General features: G+C 43.2%; 1 protein-coding gene across 2 annotated transcripts in view; it reads left to right on the top strand.

Moving 5' to 3' along the window:
- The first annotated feature begins 3,041 nt into the window (after positions 1–3,041).
- LOC100380852 (ectonucleotide pyrophosphatase/phosphodiesterase family member 1) overlaps positions 3,042–17,763 on the top strand; it is an 83,274-nt gene continuing 68,552 nt past the window's right edge. Inside the window, exons 1-2 of one of the 2 annotated variants that reach the window (XM_014204668.2) lie at positions 3,042–3,179; positions 10,775–10,947. In XM_014204668.2, coding sequence (XP_014060143.1) covers positions 10,810–10,947 — 138 coding nt within the window. In that variant the 5' untranslated portion in view covers positions 3,042–3,179; positions 10,775–10,809. Of the gene's footprint in view, positions 3,180–10,573; positions 10,948–17,763 lie in introns of those variants that run through there. The other variant, XM_014204667.2, reaches the window with a different exon arrangement.

Genomic DNA, 17,763 nt, shown 5'->3' with positions numbered 1-17,763 from the left:
TCACAGTACTGTAACCAGCCACTACCCAAACGCGCTACTTTTTTTCAGCCAGAGCCTGCAAAGCCACGATTCAGCTTTTTGCCGCCTTCTGAGAGCCCATGGCAGCCGTAGGAAGTGTCACGTAACAGCAGAGATCCTTTGTAATGGATAGAGATGGCAAAGAAGGCCAAGAAATGGTCAGACAGGGTACTTCCTGTACAGAATCTTCTCAGGTTTTGACCTGCCATTTGACTTCTGTTATACTCACAGACACCATTCAAACAGTTTTAGAAACTTTGGAGTGTTTTCTATCCAAAGCCAATAATTATATGCATATTCTAGTTACTGGGCAGGAGTAGTAACCAGATTAAATCGGGTACGTTTTTTATCCAGCCGTGTCAATACTGCCCCCTAGCCCTAACAGGATAGCATCAATGCCTTCCTCCTGCAGGAACTGCTGACACACTCCAGCCACATGAGGTCTAGCATTGTCTTGCATTAGGAGGAACCCAGGGCCAACCGCACCAGCATATGGTCTCACAAGGCGTCTGAGGATCTTATCTCGGTACCTAATGGCAGTCAGGCTACCTCTGGCGAGCACGTGGAGGGCTGTGCGGCCCCCCAAAGAAATGCCACCCCACACCATGACTGACCCACCGCCAAACCGGTCATGCTGGAGGATGTTACAGGCAGCAGAACGTTCTCCACGGCGTCTCCAGACTCTGTCACGTCAGTCACATGTGCTCAGTGTGAACCTGCTTTCATCTGTGAAGAGCACAGGGCGCCAGTGGCGAATTTGCCAATCTTGGTGATCTCTGGCAAATGCCAAACGTCCTGCACGGTGTTGGGCTGTAAGCACAACCCCCACCTGTGGACGTCGGGCCCTCATACCACCCTCATGGAGTCTGTTTCTGACCATTTGAGCAGGCACATGCACATTTGTGGCCTGCTGGAGGTCCTTTTGCAGGGCTCTCGCAGTGCTCCTCCTGCTCCTCCTTGCACAAAGGCGGAGGTAGCGGTCCTGCTGCTGGGTTGTTGCCCTCCTACGGCCTCCTCCACGTCTCCTGATGTACTGGCCTGTCTCCTGGTAGCGCCTCCATGCTCTGGACACTACGCTGACAGACACAGCAAACCTTCTTGCCACAGCTCGCATTGATGTGCCATCCTGGATGAGCTGCACTACCTGAGCCACTTGTGTGGGAGTTACATTGTGTTGTTTAAGTGTTCCCTTTATTTTTTTGAGCAGTGTATATATATAGTTGAAGTTGGAAGTTTACATACACTTAGGTTGGAGTCATTAAAACTCATTTTTCAACCACTCCACAAATTTCTTGTTAACAAACTAGATTTTTGGCAAGTCGGGTAGGACATCTATTTCGTGCATGACACAAGTCATTTTTCCAACAATTGTTTACAAACAGATTATTTGACTTATAATTCACTGAATCACAATTCCAGTGGGTCAGAAGTTTACATACACTAAGATGACTGTGCCTTTAAACAGCTTGGAAAATTCCAGAAAATGATGTCATGGCTTTAGAAGCTTCTGATAGGCTAATTGATATAATTTGAGTCAATTGGAGGTGTACCTGTGTTTCAAGGCCTACCTTCAAACTCAATGCCTCTTTGCTTGACATCATGGAAAAATCAAAAGAAATCAGCCAAGACTTAAGAAGAAAAATTGTAGTCCTCCACAAGTCTGATTCGTCCTTAGGAGCAATTTCGAAACGCCTGAACGTACCACGTTCATCTGTACAAACAATTGTACGCAAGTATAAACACCATTGGACCATGCAGCCGTCATACCGCTCAGGAAGGAGACGCATTCTGTCTCCTAGAGATGAATGTACTTTGATGTGAAAAGTGCAAATCAATCCCAGAACAACGGGACCAAAAAAGCCAGACTACAGTTCGCAACTGCAAAAAAATCGTACTTTTTGGAGAAATGTCCTCTGGTCTGATGAAACAAAAATAGAACTGTTTGGCCATAATGACCATCGTTATGTTTGGAGGAAAAAGGGGGAAGCTTGTAAGCTAAAGAACACTATCTCAACCGTGAAGCACAGGGGTGAAAGCATCATGTTGTGGGGGTGCTTTGCTGCAGGAGGGACTGGTGTACTTCACAAACTAGATGGCATCATGAGGAGGAAAATTATGTGGATATGTTGAAGCAACATCTCAAGACATCAGTCAGGAAGTTAATGCTTGGTCGCAAATGGGTCTTCCAAATGGACAATGAGCCCAAGCATACTTCCAAAGTTGTGGCAAAATGGATTAAGGACAACAAAGTCAAGGTATTGGAGTGGCCATCACAAAGCCCTGACCTCAACCCTATAGAAAATGTGTGGGCAGAACTGAAAAAGTGTGTGCGAGCAAGGAGTCCTACAAACCTGACTATGTTACACCAGCTGTTAGGAGGAATGGGCCGAAATTCACCAACTTATTGTGGGAAGCTTGTGGAAGGCTACCTGAAACGTTTGACGCAAGTGAAACAATTTAAATGCAATGCTACCAAATACTAATTGAGTGTATGTAAACTTCTGACTCACTGGGAATGTGATGAAAGAAATAAAAGCTGAAATAAATAATTCTCTCTACTATTATTCTGACATTTCACATTCTTGAAACGAAGTGGTGATCCTAACTGACCTAAGACAGGGAATTTTTTTCTAGGATTAAATGTCAGTAATTGTGAAAAACTGAGTCTAAATGTATTTGGCTAAGGTGTATGTAAACTTCCGACTTCAACTGTACATGGTTGAACCCAAACATTTACTGGGGTCTGATTGAGACATGGGCCGGATGCCTAACATGCTGACCAGACTGGACACGTTGCGTGCGTGAGCGTCGCAAAATCAATTTTGAAATCCAACTTGAGTCTGCTATGCCAAGGGCTAAAATATAACTCCTTTCTATTTCTGACGCAGATCGCGCTGCAAGTCCTGCCTCTCCCATCTCCTCATTGGTTTATAGAAGCAGGTACCCACGTGCCATCTCCTCATTGGTTATACCCATGTGGGTGATTGAAAGATTAAATGTTTTGCCGGTTGTCATGGTAATACTATGAAAGTGTAGATGCCAATCACCATATAAGTTCAAAGATGAAAAAGCCTGGAAGGAGGAGAGATGATTAGGAACGATTCGGTTGGCTGTTTTATGTGTGAATTAATTGTCGGAGTACAGGACCTTCTCCATTTCAGGTAAAATAACAACTCAATGTTTATATCCCAGGACAAATTAACTAGCAACAGCAAGCTAGCTAAATAGGACAAATTAGCTAGCAAGTGCAAGCTAACTAGCTAAATTGCCATACATGTTTAATGCTTTTCGACCTGTCCCCAAATTAATGTCATTGGTTCAGAGTTTGTTTTGATACTTCAACCTGCGTGTCATGATTGCGTTTGGTGTAGGGCAGGGGTCGGCAACCCAAAATGTTGAAAGATTCATATTGGACCAAAAAAACAAAAAACAAATCTGTCTGGAGCCGCAAAAAATTAAAAGCCTTATATAAGCCTTATAATGAAGGCAACACATGCTGTAAGTGTCTATATTAGCTATATTAGCCTACTATCAAAATGATAAGTAGGCTACAAATACATAATGAGCATTCATGATTAAACGTTTATTTTACCTGCAGCGCATCCTGGAAAGAATGACGCACCACGTGACTACTCTGCTGTACGATGGTGCTTTAAGTTTAACTTCCATTATAATATTAATGTATTATGTTTCGTTGCATTGATGAAATTATAGAAATACAATACAGAAATCAGATATTTGATGTAATTTTTATTTTAGGATTCGCAAAAACAACAACAAACTGTCCAACGTGCATAATAGGCCTCCTGTAATTTCAGACCTCCCCATGGAAATAAAATGCAGTCCTTTTCAATCCTCAATAATACGATACAATCCTCTTCTCTTTTCCCCCTTATCTGGGCAACAGACAGAGTGCAATAAAACAGCAGCCTTTTGAAAAGGTGAAGTATATAAAATTAAAATAATACAGTTTAAGTTCGATTTCTGTGCATTATCCTCTTCTCTTTAGTTTTCTGCAAATGTGCAACGGTAAAATGCAGCAGCACCCTCTTCTCTTTTGACACACACAATACAATGCAGCCATCCTCGGACCTGAGAAACAAAACACAATAATATCCCTATGTGTCATTCCAAATATATATACTGACAAAAATCAGAAATCACTTTATAAAAACAGCCACTTTGTTACTAAATATGTGCCTATGACAGGTTGTGTTCTTACCCGTTTAATGTGACTTATGTTTTCGGACATCACTGGACAGCTTCTCAACATCGGGCATGTAACTTTAATCTTCACGCAGGACTGCAAGCTCTCATCTGTGAGGCGGGTGCGGTATTTGGATTTTATGTAGTTCATGTTTGAGAATATCTGCTCGCACAGGTATGTTGATCCAAAGATGGATAATACTCCAAATGCATATTTCTTCATGTTCCTATAACTGTCAGGAAGAATGGAAATGTCTTTCCACGTTACTCTTTTTGTTATTTGACAACTTCTCATTACAAAGCAAACATGCAGGCAATCCTTCCGCATTGGCAATGTAAGCAAATGATTCGGTCCAAGAACTGTGGAATCCTCTGTTCTCCTCAGCTATCTTTCTCTTTTTCCCTTTGGGATCCATGGCCCATGACACACCCGCCGGTTTGTTTGCAACAGCCACCTGACTGGCACTACGCCGAGCTGAAAGAAACGTGTGTCGCAGGCTATGACGTAAATCTTCGTTGACAGAAATGTTACAATTAAATATTTATTATACACATTTTTACAGCATTGGATAATAAATTATATTAAAACAAAAAATATATTCACACCATCTTTTTCCATTTTCATATTTTTGAAAAAGCTCCAGGGAGCCACTAGGGCGGCGCTAAAGAGCCGCATGCGGCTCTAGAGCCGCGAGTTGCCGACCCCCGGTGTAGGGGGACAAAATAAATGTATGCACGATAGCGCATGCGCGCAGCCGGTTTTGGTTCCGTGTAAGAGAGTCAGGGGGTCTGGAGGAGGATTAATATTGTCCTTGGTCCTCCTGTGTGTATATCCTATCCTTAGGCTGCACATTCTGATTGTGTGACACGGAATGAGCGTTTGGGTTTTGTTTACAGAATGTGACGCACTGCCATCACAACCAAAGTCACTGCTACACAGAAAGTAATCAGTGCGCTTTCTGCGCTGTGCAGTTTTCTTGAATCCCAACCACAGACTGGCAAAATGGCTCTTACAAAGTACACCAACAGTCAGTGACAATAATTTGTCCCAGGTGGTAACCGTCTCTCCCGGTCAGGGTTCTGCTGAGGTCCTGCTCCCAGTCTGCATTCTGACCAATACAGCATTCTCTCTCTCATCACCTTTGTTTGTATGTGACATGATTTGTGTTATGTCCCGATTCTCTACCTCAGTGGTTCTGCTCATGAACCAAATTAGGAATTAACTGTACTCCAACAACCCAAATTAAGAAGAAATTGTATTTATGTGATTATAAATGTATTAACTTGCGCCACACCTCTCACATGCCCACCCAGGGACCACTTTGGGTCCTGAGCCATAGTTTAAGAAACCCTTCTCTACCTCCCTAAGTGTTTTCCAATGGCACCCCTCATTAAAGCATTGAATTGAGTCATGTTTTATTTTTCCATTCTGATTTGGATTTAAAACCCAGAAAATGCATTTGATTTCTGATTTTTCTGGTCAAAGCACTGAAACGTTTTTAAACATAAGTTAAATGCCAATGAACTACCAATGCATAATGTGCAACTTTTAGGAAGGACACAATATCCTTAAGAACCCTGATAATAGTATTTAATTTGTTTTATAGGTTGCAGAGGAGGCTGTGGAGGAGTGAGCCCTTGACGCCCCTGTACATTACATTACATTACATTACATTTAAGTCATTTAGCAGACGCTCTTATCCAGAGCGACTTACAAAATGGTGCATTCACCTTATGATATCCAGTGGAACAACCACTTTACAATAGTGCATCTAAATCTTTTAAGGGGGGGGGTTAGAAGGATTACTTTATCCTATCCTAGGTATTCCTTAAAGAGGTGGGGTTTCAGGTGTCTCCGGAAGGTGGTGATTGACTCCGCTGTCCTGGCGTCGTGAGGGAGCTTGTTCCACCATTGGGGTGCCAGAGCAGCGAACAGTTTTGACTGGGCTGAGCGGGAACTGTGCTTCCTCAGAGGTAGGGGGGCCAGCAGGCCAGTGGTGGATGAACGCAGTGCCCTTGTTTGGGTGTAGGGCCTGATCAGAGCCTGAAGGTATGGAGGTGCCGTTCCCTTCACAGCTCCGTAGGCAATCACCATGGTCTTGTAGCGGATGCGAGCTTCAACTGGAAGCCAGTGGAGAGAGCGGAGGAGCGGGGTGACGTGAGAGAACTTGGGAAGGTTGAACACCAGACGGGCTGCGGCGTTCTGGATGAGTTGTAGGGGTTTAATGGCACAGGCAGGGAGCCCAGCCAACAGCGAGTTGCAGTAATCCAGACGGGAGATGACAAGTGCCTGGATTAGGACCTGCGCCGCTTCCTGTGTGAGGCAGGGTCGTACTCTGCGAATGTTGTAGAGCATGAACCTACAGGATCGGGTCACCGCCTTGATGTTAGTGGAGAACGACAGGGTGTTGTCCAGGATCACGCCAAGGTTCTTAGCACTCTGGGAGGAGGACACAAGGGAGTTGTCAATCGTGATGGCGAGATCATGGAACGGGCAGTCCTTCCCCGGGAGGAAGAGCAGCTCCGTCTTGCCGAGGTTCAGCTTGAGCTGGTGATCCGTCATCCACACTGATATGTCTGACAGACATGCAGAGATGCGATTCGCCGCCTGGTTATCAGAAGGGGGAAAGGAGAAGATTAATTGTGTGTCGTCTGCATAGCAATGATAGGAGAGACCATGTGAGGATATGACAGAGCCAAGTGACTTGGTGTATAGCGAGAATAGGAGAGGGCCTAGAACAGAGCCCTGGGGGACACCAGTGGTGAGAGCGCATGGTGCGGAGACAGATTCTCGCCACGCCACCTGGTAGGAGCGACCTGTCAGGTAGGACGCAATCCAAGCGTGGGCCGCGCCGGAGATGCCCAACTCGGAGAGGGTGGAGAGGAGGATCTGATGGTTCACAGTATCAAAGGCAGCAGATAGGTCTAGAAGGATGAGAGCAGAGGAGAGAGAGTTAGCTTTAGCAGTGCGGAGAGCCTCCGTGACACAGAGAAGAGCAGTCTCAGTTGAATGCCCAGTCTTGAAACCTGACTGATTAGGATCAAGAAGGTCATTCTGAGAGAGATAGCAGGAGAGCTGGCCAAGGACGGCACGTTCAAGAGTTTTGGAGAGAAAAGAAAGAAGGGATACTGGTCTGTAGTTGTTGACATCAGAGGGATCGAGTGTAGGTTTTTTCAGAAGGGGTGCAACTCTCGCTCTCTTGAAGACGGAAGGGACGTAGCCAGCGGTCAAGGATGAGTTGATGAGCGAGGTGAGGAAGGGGAGAAGGTCTCCGGAAATGGTCTGGAGAAGAGAGGAGGGGATAGGGTCAAGTGGGCAGGTTGTTGGGTGGCCGGCCGTCACAAGACGCGAGATTTCATCTGGAGAGAGAGGGGAGAAAGAGGTCAAAGCACAGGGTAGGGCAGTGTGAGCAGGACCAGCGGTGTCGTTTGACTTAGCAAACGAGGATCGGATATCGTCAACCTTCTTTTCAAAATGGTTGACGAAGTCATCCGCAGAGAGGGAGGAGGGGGGGGGGGAGGGGGAGGGGGAGGAGGATTCAGGAGGGAGGAGAAGGTAGCAAAGAGCTTCCTAGGGTTAGAGGCAGATGCTTGGAATTTAGAGTGGTAGAAAGTGGCTTTAGCAGCAGAGACAGAAGAGGAGAATGTAGAGAGGAGTGAGTGAAAGGATGCCAGGTCCGCAGGGAGGCGAGTTTTCATCCATTTCCGCTCGGCTGCCCGGAGCCTTGTTCTGTGAGCTCGTAGTGAGTCGTCGAGCCACGGAGCAGGAGGGGAGGACCGAGCCGGCCTGGAGGATAGGGGACAGAGAAAATCAAAGGATGCAGAAAGGGAGGAGAGGAGGGTTGAGGAGGCAGAATCAGGAGATAGGTTGGAGAAGGTTTGAGCAGAGGGAAGAGATGATAGAATGGAAGAGGAGAGAGTAGCGGGAGAGAGAGAGCGAAGGTTGGGACGGCGCAATACCATCCGAGTAGGGGCAGAGTGAGAAGTGTTGGATGAGAGCAAGAGGGAAAAGGATACAAGGTAGTGGTCGGAGATTTGGAGGGGAGTTGCAATGAGATTAGTGGAAGAACAGCATCTAGTAAAGATGAGGTCAAGCGTATTGCCTGCCTTGTGAGTAGGGGGGGAAGGTGAGAGGGTGAGGTCAAAAGAGGAGAGGAGTGGAAAGAAGGAGGCAGAGAGGAATGAGTCAAAGGTAGACGTGGGGAGGTTAAAGTCACCCAGAACTGTGAGAGGTGAGCCATCCTCAGGAAAGGAACTTATCAAGGCGTCAAGCTCATTGATGAACTCTCCAAGGGAACCTGGAGGGCGATAAATGATGAGGATGTTAAGCTTGAAAGGGCTGGTAACTGTGACAGCATGGAATTCAAATGAGGAGATAGACAGATGGGTCAGGGGAGAAAGAGAGAATGTCCACTTGGGAGAGATGAGGATTCCAGTGCCACCAGATGCTCTCGGGGTATGCGAGAACACGTGGGCAGACGAAGAGAGAGCAGTAGGAGTAGCAGTGTTATCTGTGGTAATCCATGTGTCCGTCAGCGCCAGGAAGTCTAGGGACTGGAGGGTAGCATAGGCTGAGATGAACTCAGCCTTGTTGGCTGCAGACCGGCAGTTCCAGAGGCTGCTGGAGACCTGGAACTCCACGTGGGTCGTGCGCGCTGGGACCACCAGGTTAGAGTGGCAGCGGCCACGCGGTGTGGAGCGTTTGTATGGCCTGTGCAGAGAGGAGAGAACAGGGATAGACAGACACATAGTTGACAAGCTACAGAAGTGTTGTTTCTTGTATTATTGTCTCCTGTGTCTTTAGAGAACTGTTTCACTTTGATACCTCTGTACCATAGACCGTGTTCAGACAAGACAATTGTGTAATCCTGTGAGTTATGTATATGTGTGTGCCAATCAGATTGCACATTCCTCCATTTTTTTGCTGAAATTATAAATCTGTTAAATGTTAATATTGTATTTTTTGGTAAGATTGTATTGATTTTTTTTCAAACAATACAAAACATGCACATACAAACGACAGCATACAAACGCACACAAACATCAGCGACATCACACCTGGCCAGACCCACCTGCTCACACTCCCATCCAAGTCCAGCACCCGCATCGCTCTCTGCCACTGGCCTCAAACTGCACCATTTCGTTTTTCTCTGTCACCCATGCACTTTCAACATTTAGTTAATAAAGTATTTAACCTGTCCATTGTGTTAGCGATGGAGGATTGGTTGATTTCCAGTGAAGTGTGCATTTCTTCAAGATGATTGATGAGAAAAGTATTGTCCAACCCGTCAGGTATCTCACTGCTCACTCATACCATGTCTTGAAATATGCAGACAAATGGATTAAAAGTACATTTACATTGAGATACTTCTGACATACAACTCCGCCCATAACTTTTGGACTTTAAAGCATTCGCAGAACTCATGGATTATTGAGTCATTGTTAGTTTTACATTTAAGACATGACTCTACCGTTGTTCTGTAGAATTTGTGATTTTTCTCTTGTATAATAAAATATATACAATAGTGTATACTGGATTAAGTGTACATTTTGTTAACTGAAATATCGTTAGTGATGTTCCAATATTCCCTCTATCTTGTGCCAATATCAGTTATTTTTAAGTATTCGAAAACGTAAAACTTTCCTTTTTATTCCATGAGTTTTATTTGCCCATATCAAGTCAGTTATGACTGAGTATATAAAAAAAATGTCTTCAGTGGGGTAATTGGTATTACAAGAATAAATATCAGAACTGTTCACATTTAATTCTGCCAGTGTGTGTGTGTGTCAATCAGATTGTAGATTTCTCCGAACCCATTTATAAAACAAATTGATGACTGAAATTCTAATTATGTTAACTGTTCATATTTAATTGTGTAATCCCAATTTTGTAACATTCAGAGAACGTTTCCAGAACGTTCCCTGCTACCGTCATACAACCAAAAGAGCACGTTCAAAGAACATTAACAAAACCATCCGTTTGAACCTTTAGGGAACAATGGCAACCTTCAGAGAACATTCCCAGAACGTTCCCAACTTTATAACCTTCAGAGAACATTCCCCATTACCTTCATACAACCAAAAGAGAGCGTTCAAATAGCATTAAACCCTTAGGGAACATTGGTACAACGTTCAGGGAACGTTCCAAGAATGTTCTTATAACCAAAATGTGTTATCTGGGCAGTTATTATTGTATTCTAAATTAATGTAATAATACATGTTCTGGTTGACAACAACACAACACACTTGTTGCAACTTTAGCTCTAAATATGTATGGTGGCGTCTAAGATATTCCCTCTAGCGTCAGGGTAGCGTGAAGAGGGCAGACTTGAGCGCGCGTGGTCTTGGCTCACACTTGACTATTATAGGCTACTACTCTATTTCACCCTGGCTCAGCTGGCTGCAGCACATGGTGAAAGAATTACAATACAAACTTTGAGTCAAGATAAAAAAGAAGGCGGTTCTTCATTGAGACCTACAAAATCTGAAGGAAAAAAGGGGACCAGATTATTCTCTTAAAACTGCAAATCATTTCTGTGACAAACTCCAGGGGGAAAAAAACTGTGCCGTTACCAACGCTGCAGAATGGAAATATCCAAAGAGGATGAACATTCGACTGAGCATGCTGCCAATTTACTAGGTTCACCTGGTCGAGACAAGCAGGTGAGACACAGTGGACAGGTCCACAAGAAGAGGTCGAACAACCGCATGGTAGTCGTTGTGGTGAGTGGCATTATTTTCGTTACTGTAATCTAATTGTATAGGCTATTGAATTATTACTTCAAGGTCCAATGCAGCCTTTATCTTAATATCCAAATTATTTCTCGGTAACAATTAAGTAACTTACTGTCATTTGTTTTTCAATTAAAAAGGTAAATAAACAGTTTGTTAGCAAAGAGCAATTTCTCAAGCAAGAATTTTGCTTGGACTGTCTGGGGGGCATCGTTTTTATCCAGCCAAACTTGGTGCAAAACCATGCCCTTGAGAAAGCTAGCAAAGCCCCGCTGACTGGTCAGAGTTCGGTTGTTCCCTGTGAGAATTAAAGGTGTGTGAGAGAAGGAAGAATACTATAGAGACGGAATCTCCACTAAAACAAAACACTGCCATCCATACCTTGCATTTTCTCGAATTTGGATATGAAGTTGCATTAAACTATGTAGCTTTTTCGTGAGTGATTGCAGCGAGCCTGACTGACCAGATGGATAGCTGCATTGTTTTTGGATTTAAGTAAACTGAATAAGTGTTTTCGCTATTTTACAACGCCGATTGGGCTGACGCTATTTAGTATTGTGTGTTGTCTAGCGTTAGCTTAGTGTGGTTATCTAAGTGTTTTCGAAAGGACTATTGCGATACTTAGCTACATGACATTTCTGCTAGTTGGCAACTAAAAGATGCTAGCTCTAGCTGAATGGGCAAAGCTAGCTCCATTGATTCACTGTTACTGACAAACCATGTAATGTTCGTTATCTACTTGTTGCTTGCCCTTCGTGTAGCTAATTGTAAACGAGGCCGTGAAACTGTGCAGCTGGTGGGATGGCAGGCACTAGCTAAGTCCCTCTCACTTTGTCACAGGGAACGTCCAAACTCTGACCAATCAGCATGGCTTTGACTGTTGCTAGGTTACTCATGGGCGTGGTTTTTATTTGTTTTTTATTTCAGCTTTTATTTAACCAGGTAGGCCAGTTGAGAACAAGTTCACATTTACAACTGCGACCTGGCCAAGATCAAGCAAAGCAGTGCGACAAAAACAACAACGCAGAGTTACACATAAACGAACGTACAGTCAATAACACAATATAAAAAAATCTATGCACAGTGTGTGCAAATGTAGAAGATTAGGGAGGTAAGGCAATAAATAGCCCATAGTGGCGAAATAATAACAATTTAGCATTAACACTGGAGTGATAGATGTGCAAGTGGAGATACTGGAGTGCAAAAAAGCAAAAAGATAAATAACAATATTGGGATGAGGTAGTTGGGTGTGCTATTTACAGATTGGCTGTGTACAGGTACAGTGATCGGTAAGCTGCTCTGAGAGCTGATGCTTAAAGTTAGAGAGGGAGATATAAGTCTCCAGCTTCAGTGATTTTCTTTTTTTGCAATTTGTTCCAGTCATTGGCAGCAGAGAACTGGAAGGAAAGGTGGCCAACGGAGGTGTTGGCTTTGGGGATGACCAGTGAAATATACCTGCTGGAGCGCGTGCTATGGGTGGGTGTTGCTATGGTGACCAGTGAGCTGAGATAAGGTGGGGCTTTACCTAGCAAAGACTTATAGGTGACCTGGAGCCAGTGGGTTTGGTGACGAATATGTAGCGAGGGCCAGCCAATGAGAGCATACAGGTCGCAGTGGTGGGTAGTATATGGGGCTTTGGTGACAAAACGGATGACACTGTGATATACTACATCCAGTTTGCAGTGTAGAGTGTTGGAGGCTATTTTGTAAATGACATCGCCAAAGTCAAGGATCGGTAGTATAGTCAGTTTTACGAGGGTATGTTTGGCAGCATGTGTGAAGGAGGCATTGTTGCGAAATAGGACGCTGATTCTAGATTTAATTTTGGATTGGAGATGCTTATTAATGTGAGTCTGGAAGGAGAGTTTACAGTCTAACCAGACACCTAGGTTTTTGTAGTTGTCCACATATTCTAAGTCAGTACCGTCCAGAGTAGTGATGCCAGTCGGGCGGGCGGGTGCGGGCAGGAATCGGTTGAAGAGCATGCATTTAGTTTTACTAGCAGTTGGAGGCCACAGAAGGAGTGTGGTATGGCATTGAAGCTCGTTTGGAGGTTTGTTAACACAGTGTCCAAAGAAGGGCCAGATGTATACAGAATGGTGTCTTGTGCGTAGAAGTGCATCAGAGAATCACCAGCAGCAAGAGCAACATCATTGAGATATATATATATATATATATATATATATATATATATATATATATATATATATATATATATATATATATATAAATTAATTAATTCTCGGGCCGACTCCTTTCTCTATATATGTGTATATATACATACATGCATACAGAGAAAGGAGTCGGCCCGAGAATTTAAACCTGTGGCACCCCCATAGAGACTGCCAGAGGTCCGGACAACAGGCCCTCCGATTTGACACACTGAACTCTATCTGAGAAGTAGTTGGTGAACCAGGCGAGGCAGTCATTTGAGAAACCAAGGCTATTGAATCTGCTGATAAGAATGCAGTGATTGACAGTCGAAAGCCTTGGCCAGGTCGATGAAACTGTACTGTCTTTTATCGATGGCGGTTATGATATCGTTTGGGACCTTGAGCGTGGCTGAGGTGCACCCATGACCAACACGGAAACCAGATTGCATAGTGGAGAAGGTACGGTGGGATTTGTTTTGCACCAAATTTGGCGTGGATAAAAAGGACACGTCTGGGGGTGGTCTGAGTGGGGAGGGGAAACTGAAAACTAGCTGTTATTGGCAGAGAGGTTTTGAACTCTTTCTTATTGGTCTTGTAACTAATTTACACCAGGCAGGCCAAAACTCCATCCCACCAAAACAGGCTTAAATTTCAGGTGGTCTTTAAAAAAAAAAATTTACACTTAATAATTTTCATAATTTCACAGTATTAGTCCAACCTCGTAATGTGGAAATATATATAAAACACAGAAAAATCACATTTTTGACTTTACTGGGCCTCTTTTTTTAAAGGGATAGTTCACTACTTTGTAAGCAGTCTATGGAGAAGGTATGACAGCAATATGTTTACCTGGCCACTGATTTAAATGCTTTTTTGCATTTGTGGCACAATCCAATGCAAGTCAATGGTATTCATATTAGCATTTTTGCGCTTCATGCTCAAATCATCCTAAAGTATCAAACTTGATTGTGTAACTCAATGAAGTTACTTATATAAACCGATTACCAACATAAATATAACATTAAACAAGTAGTTTTGCATCATACTGTGGTATATGCTCTGTTCGTAATCAAGTGGGAGGTGGGAATTTACAAGTTGTGAAGTCGTAAATACAAGTTGGATGCATTCACGTGCTTTGAACTCGTTGAGAAATGCAGATTGGCTAATGGCCAACAAGCTGCATAAACCATAAACTAAAAGTACAGCTATCATGCTTGTAAACAAATTATAGTGTTAAAAAAATATTAATTTTATTTTATACATGTTTTGTTGCATTTAATTGCAGAAAAGGCTGTTCAAGGTAATTTCCTTAGTACGTGACATCAGAGGTCAGCATGTCGGAGAAGTGGGAACTCAGGATGATAGACTAGTTTCCCACTAGTAATTACCAGTTGGTAGGTTGTTCAAGCAGACTTTTCCTATTCTTATGTGGTAAATTCCCACTTCCCACTTGATTACGAACGCAATTTTGTCTGTTATACACGTCTGGAATGCTGTGTCAGCCAATTAGCATCCAGGACCCAAACTACCCAGTTTATAGTTGTCAATAATCAATGGCTATTGTAGCGTTCTTGCTATATGAGCCACCTTACCCACCAAGTTGGTTAATCCGTAGTGTTTGCCTTTCATGCCAGCAATCCTACCCCGTCGTTAGCTGCAATATCATCAATTTAGATTGCCCTTTAATTTTCAACAACTGGCTTAGTTCACTGTGCTTCATAAAATTGAAAATACAGTGGACAACTCCTGCCAAGGAACACACCATGTGACACTGCATGTCCACTCAGCTCAGACTTTTTAAAATAAACAAAGCAGGCGCACTCCGACGACCTGTGTGGTTATCCCACCTAAAGCCCGAGCGCAGCATGCCAGCCTTCCTATGCCAGCCATTGACTCTGGGGTTATACAGTACCAGTCAAAAGTTTGGACACACCTACTCATTCATGGGTTTTTCTTTATATTTACTATTTTCTACATTGTAAAATAATAGTTAAGACATCAAAATATCATATATGGAATCATGTACTAACCAAAAAATTATGAACAAATCAAAAAATATTTTAGATTTGAGATTCTTCAAAGTAGCCACCCTTTGCCTTGACAGCTTTGCACACTCTTGGCATTCTCTCAACCATCTTCTTTACGTAGTCACCTGGAATGCATTTGAATTAACAGGTGTGCCTTGTTAATTTGTGGAATTTCATTCTTTCTTAATGCGTTTGAGCCAATCAGTTGTGTTGTGACAAGGTAGGGGTGGTATACAGAAGACAGCCCTATTTGGTAAAAGACCAAGTCCATATTATTGCAAGAAAAGCTCAAATAAGCAAAGTGAAACGATAGTCCATCATTACTTTAAGACATGAAGGTCAGTCAATCCAGAACATTTCAAGAACTTTGAAAGTTTCTTCAAGTGCAGTCAAAAAACCATCACGCGCTATGATGAAACTGGCTCTCATGATGACCGCCACAGGAAAGGAATCAGAGTTACCTCTGCTGCAGAGGATACGTTCATTTAGCGTTAACTGCACCTCAGATTGCAGCCCAAATAAATGCTTCAGAGTTCAAATAACAGACAAATCTCAATATAAACTGTTCAGAGGAGACTGCGTGAATCAGGCCTTCATGGTCAATTTGCTGCAAAGAAACCACTACTAAAAGACACCAATAATAAGAAGACTTGCTTGTGCCAAGAAACATGAGCAACGGGACATTAGACCGGTGGAAATCTGTCCTTAGGTCTGAGTCCAAATGTGAGATTTTAGGTTCCAACCGCCATGTCTTTGTGAGACGCAGAGTAGGTGAACGGATGATCTCCGCATGTGTGGTTCCCACCGTGAAGCATGGTGTAGGAGTGCTTAGCTGGTGACGCTGTCAGTGATTTATTTAGAATTCAAGGCACACTTAACCAGCATGGCTTCCACAGCGATACGCCATCCCATCTGGTTTGTGCTTAGTGGGACTTGTGGTGGCTAATTTCTGCATTACCCAATGAGGAGAGTTACAAACTTCACACACCAGTCAGAGTTATACTTAAACTACATCTTTAATAATTAAGAGCTTTTGCAAAAGCACTTTGACTTTCAATGATGCGCTATCTCTAATGAACCATTGAAAAGTGACTACACAAAAGTACAAAGATCTTTTATAGCCAAGATACACCCCTCTCAACGTACATGACGAACCACAGATGCATAAAATGGGTCACAAGGTTAAGTTTTGTATGAAAGATATCTATAAAACATAGCAGACAGCAACTGCTGTGTCAACAGTTTTCATTGTATAGACCAGTGTCTGGTCCTCCTACTCAACTGGAACTGTCTCTCCCTGGTACGGTATAGAACAGAACCATTAGCTCCATGTTATCTGGAATGCTCTTTAGGCTTTATTACCCAAAGACATCGTAAATCTCCTCTGTCAGTGCTATCTAATAGAGGCCCATCCTCAGTAGAACGCACACACAATAGTTAACAGAATACTCTATTTTGTTGAATATTACAACCATTACAATACAATACAAGCATTATAACATAATCTTGCAATTTTCCACGACAGACTATCATTAGATTTCAACAGGACAATGACACAAAACACCTCCAGGCTGTGTAAGGGGTATTTGACCAAGAAGGAGAGTGATGGAGTGCATCAGATGACCTGGCCTCCACAATCACCTGACCTCAACCCAATTGAGATGTTTTGGGATGAGTTGGACCGCGGAGTGACGGAGAAGCAGCCAACAAGTGCTCAGCATATGGAGTTCCCACAAGACTGTTGGAAAAGCTTTCCAGGTGAAGCTGGTTGAGAGAATGCCAAGAGTGTGCAAAGCTGTCATCAAGGCAAAGACTGGCTACTTTGAAGAATCTCAAATGCAAAGTCTATTTTGATTTGTTAACTTTTTTTGGTTACTACATGATTCCATGTGTTTATTTCATAGTTGTGATGTTTTCACTATTATTCTACAATGTAGAAAATAGTAAAAATAAAGAAAAACCCTTGAATGATAAGGTCTGTCCAAACTTTTGACTGGTACTGTATATTGACCTGTAATTACTGTGTCCTTCAATTCAGGAATGGCTCAGTCCACAACAATGTCTCAACAATCGGTGTGCGTGTGCACTTGGACAACATGTCTCGTCAAACATGAGTTCATTTTCCACAGGAATCATTCTGCGAACGTTGGTTTAGAGTGAAATAGTACAACACATGGCAGTATTAGAGCGTGTTGCCATGAATTCTACCAAAAACAGGATTCCTTATAGGATGCTGAGCATATAGCAAGGCACTAAGAGTCAAAGCACATGGGAATCAAATGTGTGTATATATATATTTACATTTTTGAGTAGTTAAGAGTTGAGTTTTGCTCAATAAACCTGGAGATGTTTTATAATTTTAAATCCTTTTTTTCCAACTACAAATTTTGAGGTGTATGTGGTGTGTGTGTGTATATATATATATACTCCCAACATGGAATTCTGAGATTTACTCTGTACCCCAGTATAGTGTCCTCAGGCGCCTGCAGTAGGTTTCCACCAGACAGTGTGTTTGGTTTCCCTAGAACTCGGTTAGGTACTGCACTGTAGTCCTGGCTTCTCAGGACACCAGCCAGGTCTCTCTCACTCACTCACACAAGCTACACCTGACATATCACACATTGTAC

Source organism: Salmo salar, chromosome ssa06, assembly GCF_905237065.1.
Source record: "Salmo salar chromosome ssa06, Ssal_v3.1, whole genome shotgun sequence".
NCBI classification, from domain to species: Eukaryota; Metazoa; Chordata; class Actinopteri; order Salmoniformes; family Salmonidae; genus Salmo; species Salmo salar.
The sequence above is the reverse complement of the archived record's forward strand: the minus strand, read 5'-3'. Positions and strand labels throughout refer to the sequence as shown.